General features: G+C 41.5%; 1 protein-coding gene and 1 pseudogene across 1 annotated transcript; both read right to left on the bottom strand.

The window, feature by feature from the left end:
* Positions 1-8,042: 8,042 nt before the first annotated feature.
* LOC139041101 (olfactory receptor 7D4-like) lies at positions 8,043-8,981 on the bottom strand. Its single transcript, XM_070490331.1, has one exon. The coding sequence runs from the start codon at positions 8,979-8,981 to the stop codon at positions 8,043-8,045; it is 939 nt and encodes a 312-aa protein (XP_070346432.1).
* Positions 8,982-17,202: 8,221 nt separating this feature from the next.
* LOC106831110 (olfactory receptor 2Z1-like) lies at positions 17,203-19,197 on the bottom strand (annotated as a pseudogene).
* Positions 19,198-22,318: the final 3,121 nt, after the last annotated feature.

Here is a 22,318-nt window from a genome sequence, read left to right as displayed (position 1 = left end):
TACAGGTAAGGGTCAAAAGAAATATGTTTAAAGTTTCCAGTCTCTGAGGGTTGAATTCTCAGAGCTTCTCATTAAATTGTTATTGACTGTCCTCACTCCAAATAATTCAGCTCCCTTGGAGCATAAAGATAAGAGCACAGAAAGATTTCAGCCAACGTTGCATCTGTGAAAGCAGCAAAGGGGGGAAATGAGTTTATTTCCTTCAAGGAGTGATTCTTCTTTCTTTGATTTGACTGAAATATCATAAGGTGTCTCCTAAAGAAATTTTAATTCCTACAAGGATCAAAGCCAGGAAGCAATTTTCTGTGATGTTCTTCCCTTGAAGAATCTTGGGGGAATTTATGGATTCCTTGGTGTCCGCAATGTCACGGAGAGAAGGAGGTCCTGTCTGAAGAAAAACAGAGTGGTTAACAGTTTTGGTTCTGTTGAAAGGGCTAACTCAATGAGGACTGGAAAATATCCCTTGACATTTGTTGGTGACATAGAGGCCTTTGTTGATATAGGGAGGGCTCCGTTTATTACATCTAAATAGACGGGCAGGGGAAGAAGCAATCCAGATAGAGAGGGCTGAAGAGTGAGTCCTCAGGAAATGTAGGTGGCAGGTAGAAATAATGTATAAAGTTTGTCAGGGAAAAGGAGAACAGAAGTAAAACATAGCCTACAGAGAGTATTGAGTATGGGAGAGTTAAAAAAAATTAATGGAAGATGGAGAAAGACATTTAATTTCAAGGAGAATGATCATATTCTGTGCAGGCAATTGAATACACAGGAATTACTCACTACTTAATTCACAGTATGCAGTATACACTCTAAATCAATGGCAATCAGGGGCTGGCCCTGTGGCCGAGTGGTTGAGTTTGCGCGCTTCGCTGCAGGCGGCCCAGTGTTACGTTGGTTCGAGCCCTGGGTGCGGTCATGGCGCTGCTCATTGAGCCACGCTGAGGCGGCGTCCCACGTGCCACAGCTAGAAGGCCCCACAACGAAGAATATACAACTATGTACCGGGGGGCTTTGGGGAGAAAAAGGAGCAAAATAAAATAAAATAAAATCTTTAAATCAATGGGAATCATAATGTGCTATATCTCCATTTAGAAAATACATGGGTCCAGAAATCAAGGGTTGGAAGTAGAAGCAACCTGACCCAGCCTCACTCCCAGTGAGCCCCTTGGGGAATTCGTGCTTCAGGTCTCCACACCTCTGGCCTCTGCAGGTTTAGAAATGTTGACTCCTGAAGGGGTAACACTTCCAGAGATATGACAAAATCCCACTGAAATTCAACATACTGATCAGTATGTTAAGGAACAATACTCCATGGGTCAATAGCTTTTATCCTGAGATTCTAAATATGCTTCAGGTTTAGGAAATATATTTATATTAGTTTACTTCATAAATATATCAATACCAAAGGTGGTAAGTCCAATAGGAATCAAAATGTCTTTGATAATTTTTAGTAGCCATTGCTGCAACTGGTGGTGTATACATGTGTGTGGGGGGATGCAGCCTCTTAAACTAGGAAAATAAAGGTGTATCTTTCAGGGGCTGGTCCAGTGGCGCAGTGGCTAAGTTCGCATCTTCTGCTTCTCGGCAGCCTGGGGTTCGCCGGTTCGGATCCCGGGTGCGGCTGGTGTGGACATGGCACTGCTTGGCAAAAGCCATGCTGTGGTAGGTGTCCCACGTATAAAGTAGAGGAAGACAGGCATGGATGCTAGCTCAGGGCCAGTCTTCCTTAGCAAAAAGTGGAGGATTGGCAGTAGTTAGCTCAGGGCTAATTTTCCGCAAAAAAAAAAAAACGGTGTATGTTTCAAATGACAAATAATATGGATTTTTCAATGAGAGCTAACATTCACTTGAACATGGAAGCATTAAGTGACAATTAATGAATATACAAGGATTGTTTCTGTGAACCATATGTATTTAATATTATTCAATATTAAAAATTCAATTGAATTATCAATTCAAACAAATGCATAAGAGGAAAAAAGAAAGGGAACATAAGCATTGTAAAGTCAAAGACAAATGTATCGTTGTTAGTAGATAAGATTTTGGAGTTGGAGAGCCCTGAGATTGCCAAAGATGCAGCTCTGTATGGGTCCTTCATCACGCATTTCAGTAAATCCCATAGAACAGTTGTTTTTGAATTTTAGCCATGCATAAGATCCACTTGGATGGCTTATTAAACATAAATGGCTGGGGCTGTCCCTGGAGTTTCTGATTTAGTAGATCTGAGATGAAGGGCAAGAATTTATGCATCTAACAAGCTCCCAGGGGATGCTGGAGCTATTGGTCTAGAGACACTATGAGAAACACTTTATCATGTCCTTAGTACTCTGATTTAATAAAAGTTTTCCCTCCACTGTTTACATTTCCCCTCCCTCACTCCACATCCAGCTTTTACTAGGGTACACTGGCTCTTTTGGATGGCATCATGGGGTATTGGAGGAGATAAGAAAAAAGACAGAGATCACCAGGGCTCTCTTCTATGTATGTTTCCTACCTGATTAGGGAGAGGTCATTACTGGAGGAGAATAGAAAAATAAGCTAAAATACTGCTTTATAAAATCTTCATGGAGGCTTTCTGACAATACATGGAATACCGTTCTACTTCCACGGCATTGAAAACACCACTTGTTAGACAAAATCTAAGGTTCCTCTGACCAGATGGTCTGTCTTTGTAGGACACAACTCTGGCCCTGTCAAAGACACACCCCTCACACGGGTCACACCTTTTCCTCTTGAGAGGAATTGCTTCTGTCTTTGCCCCAGCCTTTCACTGACAAACTTTCTCCACTAGGCTTTCAGTACACCAGCTCTCTTAGTTTCCTGCTACCAGGCTGGTCTCTTATACTCAGCCTCCTTTGCAGTTTACTCCTCCCAGAGCATCCCAGACTCTATCTTTGGTCCCTCTCCATATTTACACTTGTTCCTTTGATGATCTCAACCAGCTTGCTGGCCTCAAATACTACCTCTATGTCGATGACCCTCCAATTTTTACCTCCAGTACAGACCTCTCTCTCAAACTCAAGTCTCCACTGGGATGTCAAACAAAATCTCCATCTTTTTAACTTGTGCTAAAATATACACAACGTAAAATTTACCGTTTTAACTATTTTTAAGTGTACAGTTTTGTGGCCTTACTTACATTCACATTGTTGTCCAACCATCACCACCATCCATCTCCAGATCATTTCATCATCCCCAGATGAAACTCTGCCCCTTGAACACTAGCTCCCTGATCCCCTCTCCCCCCAGCCCCTGGTAATCTCTATTCTAGTTTCTGTCTCTATGAATTTGACTACTTTAGTCATCTCATATAAGATGACCCATACAATATTTATCCTTTGGGATATTTCATTTTTGACATTCTGAACTTCTGGTGTCCCTTTTCTTTCAAATTTGCTCCACCCATAGCCCTCCCTATGTCGACTGAAGCAATTCCACTCATTCAGTTTTTCAGGACCCAAACCTGGAGTCATTCTTGTTTCCTTTCTTTTCTCACACCCATATCCTGCCTGACAACAAATCCTCTTTGCCCAACTGATCACTTCTCAACCCTTACGCTACTACCACCACCCACCCCATGTCCTAGCCTCCTGTATCTCACCCAGCTTGCTGCAGTCAACTCCAACAAGGTTTGCCAAACCCTGCAACTCTTTCTCAACCCAGCAGCCAGAATGGTCTTTTAAAATCCCAAGTAAGATCATGTCATGTGTCTGCCCAAAACCTGGCAATGACTCCCCACATCACTCAAAGCCCTTCAATGGCAGAGAAAGCCTCACATGATCAGCTCCTGATACACATCCTCCTCTTCTGCTATGTACCCCCTCGCTCTCTATGCTGCAACCATATTCCCCCCAGGCCACCTCCCACCTCAAGGTGTTTGTATTAGCCTTGCCCTCTGCCTGGGGCACTCTTTCCCAGGATGTGCGCTCATCTGAGTCATTCACTGTCTTCACAAATGCAATGAGGTTTATTAAGACCAGCCTTTATATAATGACAACCTTTCCTCTCCACACTCCTGATGCTCTTTGCCCTGTGGCATTGAACCTAAAATAATGACTGGCACATAGTAAATACTCAATAAAAATAGGTTTGATAAATTGAGTAAACAAATGTGGCTCTGAAGGGGGTTCCAGTATAGTGTCCCCTGACCACAGTTGATTGGTTCAAGGTGGAAAGAGCACACAATTGTGTCAAACACCATCCTTTTCTGAGATCTTTTTTTCACATGAGAAGCTAAAACAAATCCAGTTTCCTTCTAGTAGTGAAGCTACTAAACAAGTGCTTCACACTAACATGAGGTGTGAGTTGTGAGAGCTGCTGGTTTCTGCATCTCTTTCCATTTGCAAGTAGTCAGGCTGAGAACATAAAGCTGACAATCTGAAAGGAAATCCTTGCAGTATTTGAACCCCCGTGTCCAGCTGTGCCGGCGTCCACCTCAGCCTCGGTTCAGCTATGATCAGATGAATCGGGAAATTCTTTGCTATCACTTGCCAGCAAACCAAACCTGAATAGTGCAGCCCTATATCTACATGAGCCAGGGCCATGAGAAGATCACACCCCATGAAAATCAGCAAGCAGTGCCATGACAAAGGCTCCAGCTTCTCAGCTCAAGGCCTTACTGATCACTTGGCAAATTCTAACTCATACGCATCTCCTATGGAAAGCTGAACAATAGCTTCCCAAAGACGTCCATGTACCAATCTCCAGAATTTGTGAATGTGTTACCTTAGATAATGAAAGATACTTTGAAGATGTAATTAAGTTAAACATCCTGAGATGGGAAATTTATCCTGAATTATCTGGGTGTGCTCAGTGTAATCAGAGGGGCCCTTATTATAGGAAGCCAGGAGTACTAGAGACAGATTTGAAGATGCTATATTGTTGACTTTGAAGATAGAGGAAGAAACCATGAGCGAAGGAATGGAGGGGGGCCTCTAGATTTTGGAAAAGGCTAATAAACAGATGTTCCTCTCGAGCCTCCAGAAGGAGAGTACCCTGCTGATACATTGTAGACTTCTGATTTCCAAAACTGTAAGATGATAAATTTTTGTTGTTTTAAGCCATTCAACATAGAGTAATTTGTTAGAGCAGAATAGGAAAACTAATACAACTCTCTTCCAAAATCTGCTTCTCTTGTCACCACTGGCTTAGATTTCTCCCCATTATCCCTCCCCTGGACAACTTCCACAGTCTCCTAACAGTTCCTTCTGCTTCCAGTTTCTCCCACTCAGAGCAATACTAAATTCCTCACATTATATGTATGATTACAGCACGGCCCTGGTGCTCAATTTCCTTTAAAATCCTTAATATGTCAAATTAGAATCTCAATAGTCTGTCCTCTATCTACAGATCTAGGCTTATTTCTAATAATTCAGTCCTAAGTTCAGTATATCTTCCTTAAATGCCTTACTCTTGAATTTCTCCATGCTTATGTGTATGTGCTTCCTTCTCCCTCTAGATCCCACTGTCTTATCCTCTCTCCTTCCAACCCAAACCCATTTTCCAGTTAAATTTCTATTGATTATTTGTTACTCAATGCTCCAGTAAATTCTTCCATTAGATGTTTTCCCTGAATCCCAAGTGTTGTCAAAGATGTGGAAAAGCTGGGAGCTTCCTCCAGTGCTGATGAAAATGTAAAATGACGAAGTCACTTTGAAAAACATTTTGGCATTTTTCTTAAACAATAAACATAAATTTACAATATTGCCCAGTAATTACACTCCACCTTATCTACCCAAGAGAAATAAAAACACTTGTCAACACGGAGACATGATGAAAATGTTCATAAGAACCCAAACTGGAAATATCCAAATAGCTGTCAAGTGATAAATGGATAAACAAACTGTGGTACATCCGTACACTTGAATACTATTCTGCAATTTTAAGGAACAAAACACTGACACGTGACTCACAGGGATTATTCTTAAAATAATTGCGCTAAATGAAAGAAGCCAGATACAAAAATCACATATTGTATGATTCTATTTATATAAAATATCTAGAAAAGCCAAATTTTTAGAGAGCGAAAGGAGAGACGTGGTTGCCTAGGATGGAGGTGGGAGTGGGAATTAACTGCAAATGGGCACAAGGGGACTTTTGGGGATGATACAAATGTTCTAAAGCTGAATTATGGTGTAGATTGCATAACCACAAATTTATTAAAATTATTCAATTTGCCTTTTCAATGGGTGAATTTCATGGTACATAAGTTATATATCAATAAATCTGTAAAATCAATTGTTTAAAGTTTTCTTTGGAATAACACAAGGCGATTGAACACTTTTACCTTTGTTTTCAACAGACTCTATTGCACCCCAGTGTTGTTATGTTCACCACTCTGTGTTGTGATCATGTTTACCTCTTTCATCCCCTCTTCAACTTGTATACAGCAGACAAAAAATACACCCTGGATTAAACGTAATGAAATCAAAGTAAATTGAAGCCACACCAAATATGTTTTTCCTCACTATCAAATTATGATTTCTCAGGAATATTAAGATCTTACTAGATACACAATTCTTGGTTTCTTTTTTATTTTTTTTTTTGGCCCCAAAAGTCAACAATTCTATTCAAGATATTGTTTTGATATCCTTCACTGTCTGTATCAATGGTGTTTTTCCCCCTCAGAAGCAGACACTGAGCCAAGGATTCACGTGCAAGCACTTCAGTGGAACGAGTAGAAAACATGCAACATGGGTTAGAGAGAGGGGAAGTGATGTAGGGAAGAAAATATATCCAGTAAAGCTTGCCTTAGGTCAGCTTCCAAAACAAGTGAGCAGAGTTTTCATCCCGTAGGGAAATTGGCACAAAATCCAAACTTCAAAATTATCCCAGCTAAAGGGTGAAGGAGTTGGCACATGCCACACCTCTCCATCAAAAACTGTTTCTGGTGGGGCATAATTCCCTGTCGCTTCTGCCTTTATGCATTGGGAAAAGTAGATTCCACCTGTTGTGGACAATTGACAGTCATGCAATCGTGCAATGAGATGGTGAAAGGATCCCAGGGAACATGGGAGAAATGCTGACAGCTTCTAATACCCCACCCTTCACTGCAGACTTGATTCTATCAATGCTCTTCTCAAAAAGTCAACTAAGCCCTGAATGCATCCCACAAGTGTGTAACTACCATTCCTGATGGCACCTCCAGAGAATATCCTCGTCCCAAAACAAACCATATGACAGAGTAACTTTATTATACTCAGTATTATGAGTTTTTGGATCTTTAGATGTATTCTAAAACTGCAATAATAGGAAATAAAGGTCTTATAACACAGGAAATGATAGGAAGAAGGGAAAGAAGGAGGAAGGAAGGCAAAGAGTGAAGCAATTTCTCAGGGTTATCCTACACAATATATTACTATGAATCACCTAGAGAAATTAGCTTTCAAATCTAGATTCCTACTCTTGAAGTTGAAAATCACATCACTGTTTTCATGGAAAGTATGATAGCAAAGTTAGGAGTGTAGGTTCAGTGTCAGATTTCCAGATTAGAGAGTCCATCCCTATTTCAATCTCTTTCTCTGAAAAGTGAGGTAAATGAGAAAAAACATCTCAAAGAAATGTTGTCAGGATAACATAAGAGTACATATGTAAAGCAACAAGAAGTGTCTTGACATGGCAAGCACTTTAGTCATGACTATTGTATGATTTTCCTTCCATTTCTTCCAGGGCAAAATGAACACACAGCCAAATTAAAGTGAAGATATCAACATTTGAGAAGATAATTTGGGGGGAAATGATGCAATTACTTAATATAAGTGCTTCAGATCTAATGTTGGAAATCTCAGGAATGGTTGTAAGAAAGCTGACCAAAGATAGAGCTTCATGGGCCACAAATAGGGAAGAAAAGTCAAAAAAGATTGACTGAGGAGGTTGTTAGGGACAAACTAATACAAAAATGAATAAAAGCAAAGCCACAGATGCCTTGGGAATAGAAAAAATGAAGCATATTCTTTTGGGGAGAAAACGAACCACGAGATTAAATTCATAATATTTGCTTTTGGAGCCCACAATGTCCACTTAGTTCTGAGGCCAGGGACCCATCACAGACAAGGGGCTGCTCGACTGAGGAGCCTTCCCAGGGCCCCCTTCACATCCTTGTTCCTCAGGCTGTAGATGAAGGGGTTCAGCATGGGGGTGACCACGGTGTACATCACTGAGGCGATCGAGCTTCTGTGGGAAGAATGAGTCAGAGCAGAGCTGAAGTAGATGCCCAGGCCTGTCCTGTAGTACAAGCAGACTGCAGAGAGGTGAGAACCACAGGTGGAAAATGCTCTATATTTTCCTCCTGCAGAGGAAATTCTCATTATAGAGGAGACAATTTGAGAGTAAGAGAAGAGGATTCCAATGAGGGGAAACACGCCCAGTAGGGCAGTAGCCACATACATGCTGATGTTATTAATGAGGGTGTCAGAGCAGGCTAATTTGAGAACCTGAGCCAGTTCACAGAAGAAGTGTGGAATTTTAGTACCTATACAGAAGGTCAGCCGCCTTAACAGTAGAATATGAAACAGGGAGACCCAGAAAATGATGAACCAGCACATCAGAACCAGGAGGCCACAGAGGCGTGGGTTCATGATGACCATGTAGTGCAAGGGGTGGCAGATGGCCACAAATCTGTCATACGCCATTACAGTCAGGAGGAATCCATCCAGTAAAGCAAAAATCATAAAAAAATACACCTGTGTGAGGCAGCCTATGTAGGAGATGTCTTTTCTCTGTGCCTGAATGTTCACCAGCATCTTCGGGACAGTGGTGGAAGTGAAGCAGATGTCGACAAAGGAGAGGTTGGAGAGGAAGTAATACATGGGGGTGTGGAGGTGAGAGTCAGAAATGATGGTCAAGATGATAAGAAGGTTCCCGAGCAAGGTGACCAGGTACATGGACAGCAACAACGCAAACAGAAGGGGTTGCAGTTCAGGATCCTCTGAGAGGCCCAGGAGGAGGAACTCTGATATTTCTGTGTGGTTTCCTGCTTCCATGTAGCTGGTGTCTGCTGGAGAAGGAGGAAAAAGTAATGTTCAGTGACAGCCGACTGGCAGCTCACTTAATCAGCACCTCGTGATTCAACCTTTAGGTGGACAAACTTCACCCTCTGTTAAGTCTTTCCAAGGACAGTGATTCACTCAAAGTGGTAGCCCATTTCCTTTTTAAATGTAATTATTTAGCCTTTTTAAAATTTACCAGTAATTTCTTTTTATCTCCTACTCACTGGTTCTAATACCATTTGAGGCTATCAACATAAAACCGATTTCTTCTATGATATGACCCTTAAATAGTTCAAGACCTTTAATAGATTTTCTTTGATAACCTCCATGCTTTCTTCATTGAAATAGCTCTGATACTTATTAAGATGTGGATTCCCAACTCAGAAAACTTTAATTCTGACTTGAAGCTTCCTATCCATGTCCTCATTAACACTCAAGTGCCTTATTATTTTATTTCTAAAAACGTGGTTACTGTTATTACCTTCTTTTGGAGGTTTAGAAATGCCTTTATGCACAGTATGATCTCAATAAATGATAAATATTATCATTATTAATACGTTCCTTTTACAATAACTCTATTTGATATGTAACTCTCCTAAAGTACAGGATAGAAATGTGATTTAGAAAATGGGATCTGAAATAAGACTTCCTAGAATCGAATTTTGCTGTACCAACCTACTGTTGATGTGACCTTGACAAAGTTATTTAACATTTCCTAGCTGAAGATACCTCACTTCTACAATGGGAGTAGCAAACATTCCCTACATTGTAAGACTGATGAGTGAATTAAATGAGATGACGTATGTAATTTTTCTTGTGATCTCTGTGACATACACTGGACACTTGATAAATGTGAGCTTCTGTTCTTAACATCACAATAACTCAGTCCTCTGTGGTATCATTATCAAAATTCCTCTTAAATTGTGGCATTCATTAAAGATAGAATTCTGATCGTTATACACACAACAGATCTGTTACCTCTTTTCACTGACATGCAGCACTTCTAATTAATGAAGATCCCTATGGATTTCTGTTTCATAAACTGCCTGCCAGTTAGATTCTTCCAAGAGGAGAGAGAAGTGTGTGGACTACAAAGATAAGAAGAGGGAACAAAATCACAAAACCATCATAATAAAATACAAAGTGTCTGTGCTCATATATACATCCTCAGAAGTGGAGATATGTTGTGTTAAAAACCAGTAGAGTTAATTGCAAAAATAGAAGACTGACAGATTTGATTAAAAATATTCAAAGCTTGGGGGCTGGCCCCCTGACCGAGTGGTTAAGTTCGCGTGCTCCGCTATGGCGGCCCAGGGTTTCGCTGGTTCGGATCCTGGGCCCAGACAGGGCACCACTCATCAGGCCATGTTGAGGTGGCATCCCACGTGCCACAACTGGAAGGACTCACAACTATAATATTCAACTACATGGGGAGCGGATTTGGGGAGAAAAAGCAGAAAAAAAATTCAAAGCTTGTATAAATCAAATCATCCTAAAATTTCAAAGAAAAATTTAAGATGTGATTATAAATGTCTACATTCTCCATGATAGAAAAAGGTCCATGTTATTAATGCCTAGAGAATCCTAATTAAATCAAGAGAGAAAAATCATCCAGGACTCATTTAGTTTGGGGAGGTAAATGGAAAAGCATTTTCTGAAATATGAATATTTGAACTGTGAAAGGAAGGATGGGTAATTGTTAACCAGGGGAAAGAAGGAAAGCACAAGTATTTTGGGGTGAGAGAACAGAATTCATGGTTGCCCTGTGAGTCAGAGAGCTTGAGAATGAAGGAGCTTGAGAGTCCAGTGAGAAGGAGAACAGAGAGTGAGGGTCAGGAGGACAGAGTGGATGAGGCTCACATGTTCAGCATCCTGTGCAATTCCTCGGTGTGCCTCTCATGTTGGTAATTTTATGTTTGTGATCAGAGAAGGTGATTTCCTTTCCTTACCATTGTCTTTCCAGGTATTTACATGGTGCCTGGCACATAGTAGGTGCTCAAAACATGCAAATGTTAAATGGGTAATAAAGAATTCTCACTCAAAAAAGACCTCTTTGGGCTCACATAAGCCTGAATATAGACATAAAATTCAATGAAAAGTTAAATACAATTTACTCATACCTATTTTTAGAGAAGAATATGTCATGAATAAGTAACAACTCCTAGAGGTGGGAATGTGGTTTAATACTAGGGGGTTTGCTAACATAATTCATCAAAGAAATAGGTCAATGAAGAGAAACCATAACCATAATGACAGGAGAAAATGCATTTGAGAAAATGTAACGGTCATTACTCTCATTAGCAGCCAGGACAGAGCTTTTGCTAAATAAGGAAACCAAGGACAATTTCTAAACCCAAGAAAGAATGATAGTTTTAAAGCTACAGCAAACATGGTATTTTACATTAAACACTAACATCTTTGTATTAAATTTGTGAACAGATCAAGGCAGTCTACTCCAATTTCAGTCACTAGATATTCTCCAGAACATTTAAAGGAGATCTGTAAGATGAGAAAAGGAAATCGGGCTGAGTACAAAACATCAGAAATAATTATTGTAGACGATATTGTGAACACTAAAATTAAACAACAACAATCAACACAGGACTCTTAAGTGCTATCAGTAAGGCAAACATGATGCAAAAATTGTTAGGAAATAGAAAAACCTAGTCACATTAAGAATAAAATAGACAACCTCGTGCATAATAGATCTCCAGTGAGTAGTTAGTGAATAGATTTTTGGGCACAGGAAATCCAACAGGAGCCTACAATTATGGGAAAGAATAGACAAGAGGTGGAGACTCTCCAGAAAATACCTTTTATCACAGAAAGCCCCTAGATTCCAAAAAGAGAGAGAAGGAAACAGAAAATGCACTGGAAAAGACTGCATTCGATAGAAACTAAAGTGCCTTCAAAGTACAGAGACTTCGCCATTACAGACTAAATAAATATGAGACTGTCGCAGTCTCGTTATTCTCGATGTAAACCCCAGTGCTCACTTTCTCTCCTCTTTTTTTCTTACTCCTCCAGCTCTCACTGGATACACTGACCCTCTATGATGGGTACCACTGAAGCTTTTGGTTCTCTGAGGTCTGCCCCTGGGAAGCCCAGTTGGGTTGCATTTGGCTGGGATCAGAGAATTATTGGCAAGGGGCAACAGAAACATGTTTAAAGTTTCCGGTGTCTCCAGGGTTGAATTCTCAGAGCTCCTCATTACAGAAATTCTTCTATTGACTTACGTCATTCCTAATAATTCAGCTCTCTAGGGGTACAAAGATAAGAGAGTGGGCAATTTTCAGCCAACATGGTGTCTGCAAGTGGTAAAAGTGGGAAATTAATTTTTTTAATTCAAGGAGAAACTCTTCTTGCTTTGATTTCACTTAAATCTACAAAGAGTCCCCTAAGGAAAGTACAATTTCTACAAGAATCAAACCCTGGAACCAACTTTCTGTGAAGTTCCCTTGAAGAATCTTTGGAGATTTTGTGAATCACTTGGTGTCCACAATGCCATGGAGGCCACAAGATCTTTCTAAAGAAAAGTAGTGTGGCAAATAGTTTTGGTTTTGTTGGAAGGACTAACCAAATAAGGATGGAAAATATCCCCTGACATTTGCTGGTGACATGGAGGTCTTCATCGATATTAGAGAGGGCTCCATTTATTATCTCTAATTAGAAGGGCAGGGGCAGAAATAATCCAGGTAAAGTGGGTTGAAGAGTGAGTATTGAGACAACTTAGGTGAAAATAAAAATCACATATGAAGTTTATTACAGAAGGGGACTACATGGTTAAAACGTAGTCTAAAGAGAGTAACTCTCTCTCTGGAGAGAGTCCAGAAATTTTTATAATGGAAAATATGGGAAGACATTTAATTTCAAAGAGAATGATCATATTTTGTGCAGGCATTTGAATATACAGGAAATGCTGTGTACTTAATCCACAGTATGCAGCGTATACTCTAAGTCAAAGACAATAATAATGTGCTGTATCTCCAATTTAGAGAATCCATTAAGCCATAAACCAAGGGTTGGAAGTAGAAGTAGCCCCGTCTGCCATCACTCCATGAGCCCCTTGGGGAGTTTTTGCTTCAGGCCTCCACAAATCTGGCCTCTGCATGTTTAGAAATTTGACTTCTAAAGGGTAACACTTTCGGAAACATGGCAAAAGTCCCATTAAACTTCAAGCTGTGCTGCTGCCTGGCACTTCAGGTCCTTCTTAACAAGAAGAGGAGTCACCATCCTGGTAGTGTAATTGACCGTGGTCGTCAATGTGATTGTGTGACTATGGCAATGGGCATACGCTGGTTCCATGCTGTGCTCAGTCAGTGGCTGGAAGGAGCCCAGGAGCAACCTCAGTGCAAACACAGTGGAGGATGCAGATGACTGTTGGTTCGTTTATGCTCACACAGCAAGAGATCTGAGTGGTGTTGAGCTTTAGTGAAGCAGCTTCCTTTAGCTGAGGGCAATTCTCAAAGTGGGCTGAGGGCTGAGGGCTGAGGACTGTCAGAAGGCTGTATCCCTCACACCTGGAAGAATAAACCCGTAATCCTGAGGTAGGACCTGGGCGATACAGCACAGCATTCACTAGAGTCCATCCCTAGGGACATTTGCGTCAACTTTTTTAAATTGAAACATAATTGATATATAACATTATGTTATTTTCTGTTGTACGACATAATGGTGCAATATTTGTACATGTTGGGAAATTACACCACAATCAGTCTATTTAACATCCATCACCACATGAGGTTACAAGTTTTTTTCTTGTGATGAGAACTTTTTTATTTTTATTTTTTAAAGATTGGCACCTGAGCTAACATCCGTTGCCAGTCTTCCTTTTTTCTTCTGCTTTTTCTCTCCAAATCCCCCCAATGCATAGCTGTATATTCTAGTTGTGGGTGCTTCCAGTTGTGGCACATGGGACGCTGCCTCAACATGGCCTGACGAGCGGTGCCATGTCCGCGCCCAGGATCCGAACCAGCGAAATCCTGGGCTGCCGCAGCAGAGCCCATGAACTCAACCACTCGGCCACAGGGCTGGCCCCAGTGATGCGAACTTTTAAAATCTACTCTCTTCGCAAATTTCAAATAAACAATACAGTATTGTTAACTCTAGTCACTATTCTGTACATTTCGTGACTTATTTTATAATAGGAATTTGTATCTTTTGCCCACCTTCACCCATTCTCTTCCCCCTTTGTGACCACCAATCTGTTCTCTGTACCTGTAAGTTTATTTTTTGCTAGTTTGTTTGCTTGTTTTTAAGGCTGTCTTGATCAGTATGTTAAATAACAATACACCATGGGTCAATACTGCTCATCTCAGGAATTTACATATGCTTCCACATTAGGAAATCTATTTACATTCATGTATTACATAAATATATCAGTACAAAAGCTGGATTTTTAAAAGAAGTCAAAATGTATTTGATAATTTTAACAGCCATTGCTGCAAATGGTGGGGTACGTGTGTGTGTGGAGGCAGGTTCTCAAAAATGGAAAATAAGGATGTATCTTTCAAATGATAAGTAATGTATACTTTTCAATGGGAAATAATGTTCTTTGGAACGTGGACGCATTCAGAAATGACAATTAATGAACATGAAAAGATTGCTGCTACAAACCATAAGTATTTAATATTATTCTAATAATTTAAATGAATGCATAAGATGAAAAAAGACAGGGACATAAGCATTGTAAAGTAAAAGACAAATCTATGATTATACGTAGATAAGATTTTGGAGGTGGAGAGCCCTCAGATCTCTGAACACGCGGGCGCACGTGGGTCCTTCATCATCCCTTCAACAAATCTTCTAGGGCAGTTGTTTTCAGATTTTAGCCATACATGAGATCCAATGGATGAATTACGAAACACAAATGGCTGGGCCTGTCCCTGGAGTTTGGTAGATCTGGGATAAAGAACAAGAATGTGCATGCCTGTCAAGCTGCTAAGTGATGTTAATGCTTCCAATCTGGAGACATTTTGAGGCACATTTGTTTGTGTCCCTTGTACTCTGATCTAATAAGAGATTTCCTCCACTGTTTACATCTTCCCTCCTGCACACCACCCCCAGGCTTTACTAGGTTACACTAGCTCTTTCAGATGTCACCATGGAAACCCTGGTTGCCCTGGTTCTTTCTGGTATGCTGTCTTTTCCCCATAAAGTACAGGGAGACGTTCCAGGCAGGGAATTTACAACCCATATCTCTAGGAGACCCAAGATGGTTTGCCTCGGGGACAGTGGAAACTTGTTTAAAGTTTCCAGAGCCTTGGGGGATGAATTCTCAGACTTCCTCATTAAATAAATTGTTCTATTTTCATTCACTCTTTAAACAATTTAGCTCCCTTGGTGTGGAAAGAGAGTGATAGGAAGAAAACTTTATGCCACTTCCCTTTCCCTGAAGATAGCTGTGGAGAGAGATGAATTCCTTTATTCCAATTATTCCTTGTTATCTGGTACATTCAAAACTTTGCAGTCAACAAGACCATTCTTCTGGAGATTAAAAAAGATCCTTCATCTTCCTTCAAAGAAGTCTCCCAGTGTTCCTTAAGACACTACTCCAATTCTGGCCTCCTTTTCACGGGATTTAATTTCAAAGTTAGGAGTTTCTCCCTGAGGGATGTGTTAATGTTACAAGGAGCCCAATAGACATGACCCACAGAATCCCATTATCACGAAAATGAAATACATGAGAAAGGTCCCTATTTCCAGAAGAAGAACACAACCGTTAATGATGTTGCTACTGAAAAATCAAGGATTTTGAAGAATGTAAATATTCCTGAGAATTTATAAGAAGTATCACATGAGGTTACTGCAGACCTCAGGTAGTGCAAATGTGATGGATGTAGAAAGACTCCAGATGAATTGGTTGAAGGAAGAGTGAGCAGAGTGGAAATGGAAGTAACAAGTAGACCAATTCTCCAAAAGTTTGGAGCAATAACCAAAGGGGAGTATGGCTCTATATGTGAGTTTCATTTTATTTGAAAGACATGAGAATGTGGGACATTCCCATGACATTGGAAAGTATAACATTGCACACAGACATTGGAAAATACAGGATAAAGAAAGGATAAAGGATAGCATAATTTCCCCCAGAAATTAGGAATCGATGGGATTCAAAGCTCAGATGGAGCTTTGTAGGAAGCAGTCATTGATCAAATAATTATATAAATAATTATTTAATTACAATGGTGGCTAATGTCGGGATGGATGCATTGTGTCCAGTGAGAGCATATACCCAGTGGGTCCCTGTAACTGAGAACTGAAGGATCCTGGGTAGGATTCAGCCAAGCGTTAGCTTGTGTTTCTAGCTCCTGACTCTCTCAACAGGAACTTCTCCCTCTTTCTGTACAATTATTTGATTTATGCTGCCACCTGTGGAGACTGATGATCACCAGACCAACACATTTGACCTCTGAGGTAATAGGACCAATGGGATGTTCTGTTCACCCCTCCCCTCAACCTTTCCAAGATTCCACTGATGTTTTATTCTTCCTAACATATTGCCCTTCCTGTTATTCCCATACTGTGAACACTACCACCATCAACTCTGGCACCCACGGAGTTGTTCTACTCCAGTGGTTCTCAGTCAGGCTGATTTTGTCCCCTACAGGACAGCTGACAATGTCTGGAGACTTTTCTGGTTATCACAACTCAGTGCTGCCATCTAGTGGGTAGATCACAGGGATCTGTTAAAAATCTTGCTATTCACAAGACAGCCAGCCCCTCACAACAAATAATTATATAGACCAAAATGTCAATATTGTCGTGGGTTAGAAATCTTCGTGAAGACTGTTGAGGACTAATGTTAAAATTTTTATCTAACCAATCCTAGCCACACCTAATTATTTTATAGTGATAGTGAAAATATCATATGAAAGATCTCACAATCTTTTTCCATTTTTTTGGTGCTACTTCATCTTTTTTATGGTGGTTAAATTTATATAACATAAACTGTACCATTTCAACCATTTTTAAGTATACAGTTCTGTACACTTGGCCTTAAGCACATTCACATTGATGGGCAATCATTGCCACCATCTGTTTCAACAAATTTTTCATTTTCCAAAACTGAAAGTCTATCCCCATCAAACACTAACTTCCCATTCTCCTACCCCAACTCCTGCCACCCATTATTCTACTCTCTCTATGAATTTGACTACTCTTGGTACTTCATATGAGTGGAATCATATGACATGGACAAATGTCCATTTAAAACATTTCAATTTTGACATTTCAAAACATGAACTTCTGATGTCCCCTGTCCTTTGCAAATTTGCTCCACCCACAGTCCACCTGGTACCATGTACGTGAACATGGCTGCTCCATAAAAGAGGTCCACTATGGTGATGCATGAGGAGAAGGTGGTGAAGGCCTCTTTGGGGGCCTTCTCTGAGTGTACACGTAGAACAGCCCCCAACATGTCACCATAGGAGGTGGCAATGAGGGAAAGGGGAAGCACAAGGATCAGCACCCCCGAGGTGGACAGCGCCAACTCACAGGCAGAGGTGTCTGTGCAGGAGCGCTTCAGCAGTGCTGGCACCTCACAGAAGTGGTCCACGATGCAGGAGGCATCAGTAGGGGAAGTGCAGAGTAATGGAGGTCTGGATGGAGGCATTGAGCATACCCGCCAGCCAGGAGGAGCCCACCATGAGCAGGCACACCTGGCACCTCATGAGCAGAGGAGGATACTGCAGGGCATAGAACAGAGCAACATAATGGTTATAGGACATTAGGGCCAACAAGATGCCCTCAGCCACACTCATCAACGTCAGGAAGAATATTTGAGCTGCACAATCCCTGAGGGAGGTGGAACCTTCTCCCCGCAGGAAGTCTGACGCCATCTTGGCAATGGTGACCAGAGGGAAGCCAACATCTAACAGAGAGGGCTGACTGAGCAGAAAGTACATGGGTGTGTGGAGCCAGGAGTCCATGTGGATCAGGAATAGCAGAACGGTGTTGGCTAGAAGGCCCATGATAAACATGGCAGCCACCAGGGAGAACCGAAGCTGAGGTGACCCTGAATGACTACAGAGGCCCACCAGAATGAAGTCAGAGGCCACTGATTGATTTCCATCCCCTCTGTTTTACATGATGTACCTTTGCTGCAGGAAGAACAGGAGACCTACATCAAGAATCCTGAGTGGGGCTGGCAAATCCCACCAGGCAATGGCCGTCGATAGGTACTGGCTGCCTAGAGTGCTGTCTTGAGAAGAGTTATGAGGTCATAGCCAGAACCAATAGGAGAAGAGCCACAATCGATTAGTGATGCCTGTCATGGGCATGGGATGGGAGAGCAGAAACTTGCATCTCTTAATAAGATACTGGTCCACACCTCATGCAAGAGCTACACACTGACTCTTGCAGTCTAAATTTCAAAGTCCAAGTCAAAGAAAGTAACATAGACCCAGTAGAATGTTTCAATACCCCTCTTCCTGATGGTCCCAGGGCTAAAGCAGAGGTGAGATTCCAAAAAGATTGGGAGGTGAGATAGGTAATGATGGAGCTGAAACAAGAAAACTAAGCAAGAGAACAGAGAGGAGTGGCTGAGTCCAAATGCAAAGATGAGTATCTGGAGCAAAAAGAAATCTATGCTGAGCCAGCACTGGGGCCAATCTGAATTCTAACTGTGAATCTAAGGAGTGTGAGCCATAGAAGCACTTGGGTGACAGCAGGTTGGGGGTCAAATGGACTGGGATTAGGTGGGGGGACAGTTGTCAATGAGCTCAGCTATTATTGGTGACTTTGTGGCATTGGATGGGAGAGTAGTGACCTGTGGGTAGTCTGACTTAATTTCAAGGACTAGGGTAAGACGCTAGCTCTAGAGTCTCTGATAAATATTGCCTGAGTGAATGAGGTGGACAAGAAAGATGACCACAGACCAGAAGGAGCTGCACACTTAAATCCGGAATGCTCAATTCCCTTGGCAACCTCCAAGCCCCCTGGCAAACACAGATTGCCCTGGAATACCACGTACCACCCACAACTCCAACAATGAACAATGCAGGACAGAAAGGATGTCCATTCCCAACTGTGGGTAGTTAGGGAAGCAGCAATACTGGCCATATAAGGGCACGTGGATTCTTTTGAGGGTCTCACTGGAACTCTTTGTCCTAAGGCTGCCATCTTCATTCAGATGGTCTTTAAAGCTGTCTTTAACTATTCGCCATCCTGACTTTCCTATCACATCCAAGCGCCCAACCAACCATTCACCCATCCATTCAACAAAATTAGTCACATGCTGGGCTGGGCATAAGACATTCCAGGGTGAATCACCCAGGCAAGGTCCTTGCTTCCCTGGACCCCACAGTCTCCATCACGATACCAATGACAAACAAGGACATAAACAGACAAGATCTATGTGACATAGGGAAGTACCATGAAGGAAGTGAGTAGGACATCATGTAGGAAATTGCTGGCGACACCACAGGACAGGGTCAGGAATGCTTGGGACACTTGACAGGTGCCCTCAGTACTGAGAGGGATGTGGAAGAACAAACTTCTTCCTCCTACTTGGAGGTGGATGTTAGTGAGGCTGGCTGTGTGGTTCACCCTGACAAAAACTTTCTAACAGTGCAATCCAACCCATTGGTGACATTTTCCAAAGTCAGTCAATGACATAAGGGAGTAAGATAACTGAGGTCTGTGATTACAGAATTTAGAGTTGGAAAGGGAAAACCAACATTGTTCACATCATTTCAGGATATTCTGATCAGAAACATAAGAGAGACACATGCATGATGTTTTGGGTACCCAGGGGATGAAACTCTGCCTGAGTTGGAGTCAGGGAAGGCTTCACAGAGGAGGAGGCATTGGAGTGGAATTTTGAAGATCAGGTAGGCAGCTAGAGGAGGGAAAATTGTTCTAGGAAGAAGTAAGCATATGAGCTATATGGGTTGGTGGTTATGAGAGTGTACACAGGAGCTTGCATCCCAGCTTAACTACTTTGTGGCAGCATGACCTTGGGTAGCTACTCAATATCAATGTCTTCACCCAGAAAATGGATGGCAGTAATCTGGGTCACAGGCATTGTTGTGAAGATGAAATCAAAGGATAAATGTTAAGAGCTTAGTGCCTGCCACTTGGCAAGTGCTCAATAAATTGTAGATATTACTAATTCTCTAGAGGAAAAACCATTGAAGATTGCTGTTTAGATGATCTGTGCTTAGCACATTGCCAGGCACATAGGACATTCTCACCAATGTTGACTTGTTTTTGGGTGGGCGGAGCAAAATGGCGGGGTGAGCTGACCCGGGATTCTCTCCCCTCCAAAATACAACAAAAGATTGGAAGAACTGAATTTCAGAGAATAAACATAATGCCAGCTCGTTAGAGACCTACAATACCAAGAAGGCGGAGATCATAACCTTGCTTACACCCTCGGAGGCGCTGGAACGGTAGGAGAGAACATCGCTCCCTCCCCTAGAGTCTGCGATCGCTGCGGCGCGGGTCGGGAAGGAGCAGGGGAGGGGCCGCGTGACCTGGGGATCATCCAGGACTCCTGCGGATGATTCAGTGGAGACACACTCATGGGGGGAAAGCTTCCGTCCGCGGGGACCCTATAAATCAAGGGCCTTGGGAGACCAGAGAACAGAACTGATCTAAACCCAGACCGGTGTGTGTGAGTAACAGCCCCTCCCCCCTAACAAAGCCAGTGGGCGCAGCCATCTTGCCCCAAGGCGGAGAGCTAACATGCCGCTCTCGACCCCCATCTAGTGGCGACAGGCTGTAACTGCAACTGAATTCTACCACCATGAGAAAAAAAATGCTCCTCCACCATCCAGCAATTTATAAAAGCCCCAGACCAGAAGGAAAACAATAAAAACACAGAATTAAGTCCTGAGGACTTGGAATTAGGTAAACTAAGTGATAATGAATTCAGAGCAGCTATAATCAAAAACCTCAACGAGGTAGAGAGAAAGATAAACAAGCCGAGTTCTGGAGTTACTTCACAAAAGAGATTGAAATCATAAAGAAGAATCAAACAGAATTACTTGAGATGAAAAACACAATGGACCAGATAAAACACAATACGGATTCCCAGAATGCCCGTGTAGACAACCTAGAGGAGCAAATGAGCATAAACGAGGACAGACAGGGTGAATGGCACCAGACAGAGGAAGAAAGAGAACTAAGAATTTAAAAAAATGAGGAAAATCTCTGAGAGATTATGGATTCAATGAGGAGTAAGAACATAAGGATCATAGGAATTCCTGAGAATATGGAAAAGGAAAATGGAGCAGAAAGTGTGCTTAATGAAATTATTGAAGAGAACTTCCCAAATCTAGGGATCAACGGAGAAATGTGTGTAGAGGAGGGTTTTAGATCTCCTAGATTTGTCAATGTAAAAAGACCCACTGCAAGGCACATAATAGTAAAGTTGGCAAATAGGAATGATAAGGAAAGAATAATTAGGGAAGTAAGAAAAAAAAAAGAGAATAACCTATAAAGGAGCCCCTATCAGACTGTCAGCGGATTTCTCTACAGAAACCCTACAAGCTAGGAGAGAATGGAGTGATATATTCAAAGCTTTAAAGGATAAAAACCTTCAGCCAAGAATACTCTATCCAGCAAGAATTTCCTTCAGATATGAGGGAGAAATTAAATCTTTTCCAGACAAACAAAAGTTAAGAGAATTTGTAACTAAAAGCCCTCCATTACAAGAAATCCTCAAGAAGGCTCTCATACTTGAAAAACGAAAACAGGGAGAAAGGGGACACAATGCACAGACTAGGGAGACCGATGGATAGAACCAGAAGAGGATAGCAAATATTCAACTATAGCATTAGGGTAAAAATAAGGAAACTACCAAAACAAGGACGATCTTAGCACTCTAACTACAAATTAATAAGACGAGTTGGAATAAAAAATGAAAATAATTATTTAGGAGAGGAAGAGCAAAGGGTCTAAATCAGTATTGGTCGAGTAAGTAAGAGACCATCAGAGAATAGACTATATTATACACGAGATTCTAAATACAAACTTCAAGGTAGACACTAAAATAAAGTACAGAAGAGAGTCACAAATCATAGATAAGGAAAAGTCTAAGAAACTCAGCATAAGAAATTGCAGTATTAGATGGGTAGTCTAAAGCACACAGGAAAAGAAACACAGGAAAACAAGATAATGAGCGACAGATTGACAGCATTAAGTCCACATGCATCAATAATCACTCTCAATGTGAACGGATTGAACTCTCCAATAAAAAGACACAGAGTGGCAAAATTGATTAAAGAACAAGATCCAACAATTTGTTGCCTCCAGGAAACACACCTCAGCCCCAAGGACAAACACAGACTCAGGGTGAAGGGGAGGAGGACAATACTTCAAGCAAATAG

Source organism: Equus asinus, chromosome 20, assembly GCF_041296235.1.
Source record: "Equus asinus isolate D_3611 breed Donkey chromosome 20, EquAss-T2T_v2, whole genome shotgun sequence".
Classification (NCBI taxonomy): domain Eukaryota; kingdom Metazoa; phylum Chordata; class Mammalia; order Perissodactyla; family Equidae; genus Equus; species Equus asinus.
Note: the sequence above shows the minus strand (reverse complement) of the source record. Positions and strands in the feature narration are given on the sequence as shown.

What these genes read in the sequence shown, in the direction of transcription:
- LOC139041101 (XM_070490331.1), bottom strand. Translation starts at nt 8,981, where the DNA reads ATGGAAGCAGGAAACCACACAGAAATATCAGAGTTCCTCCTCCTGGGC.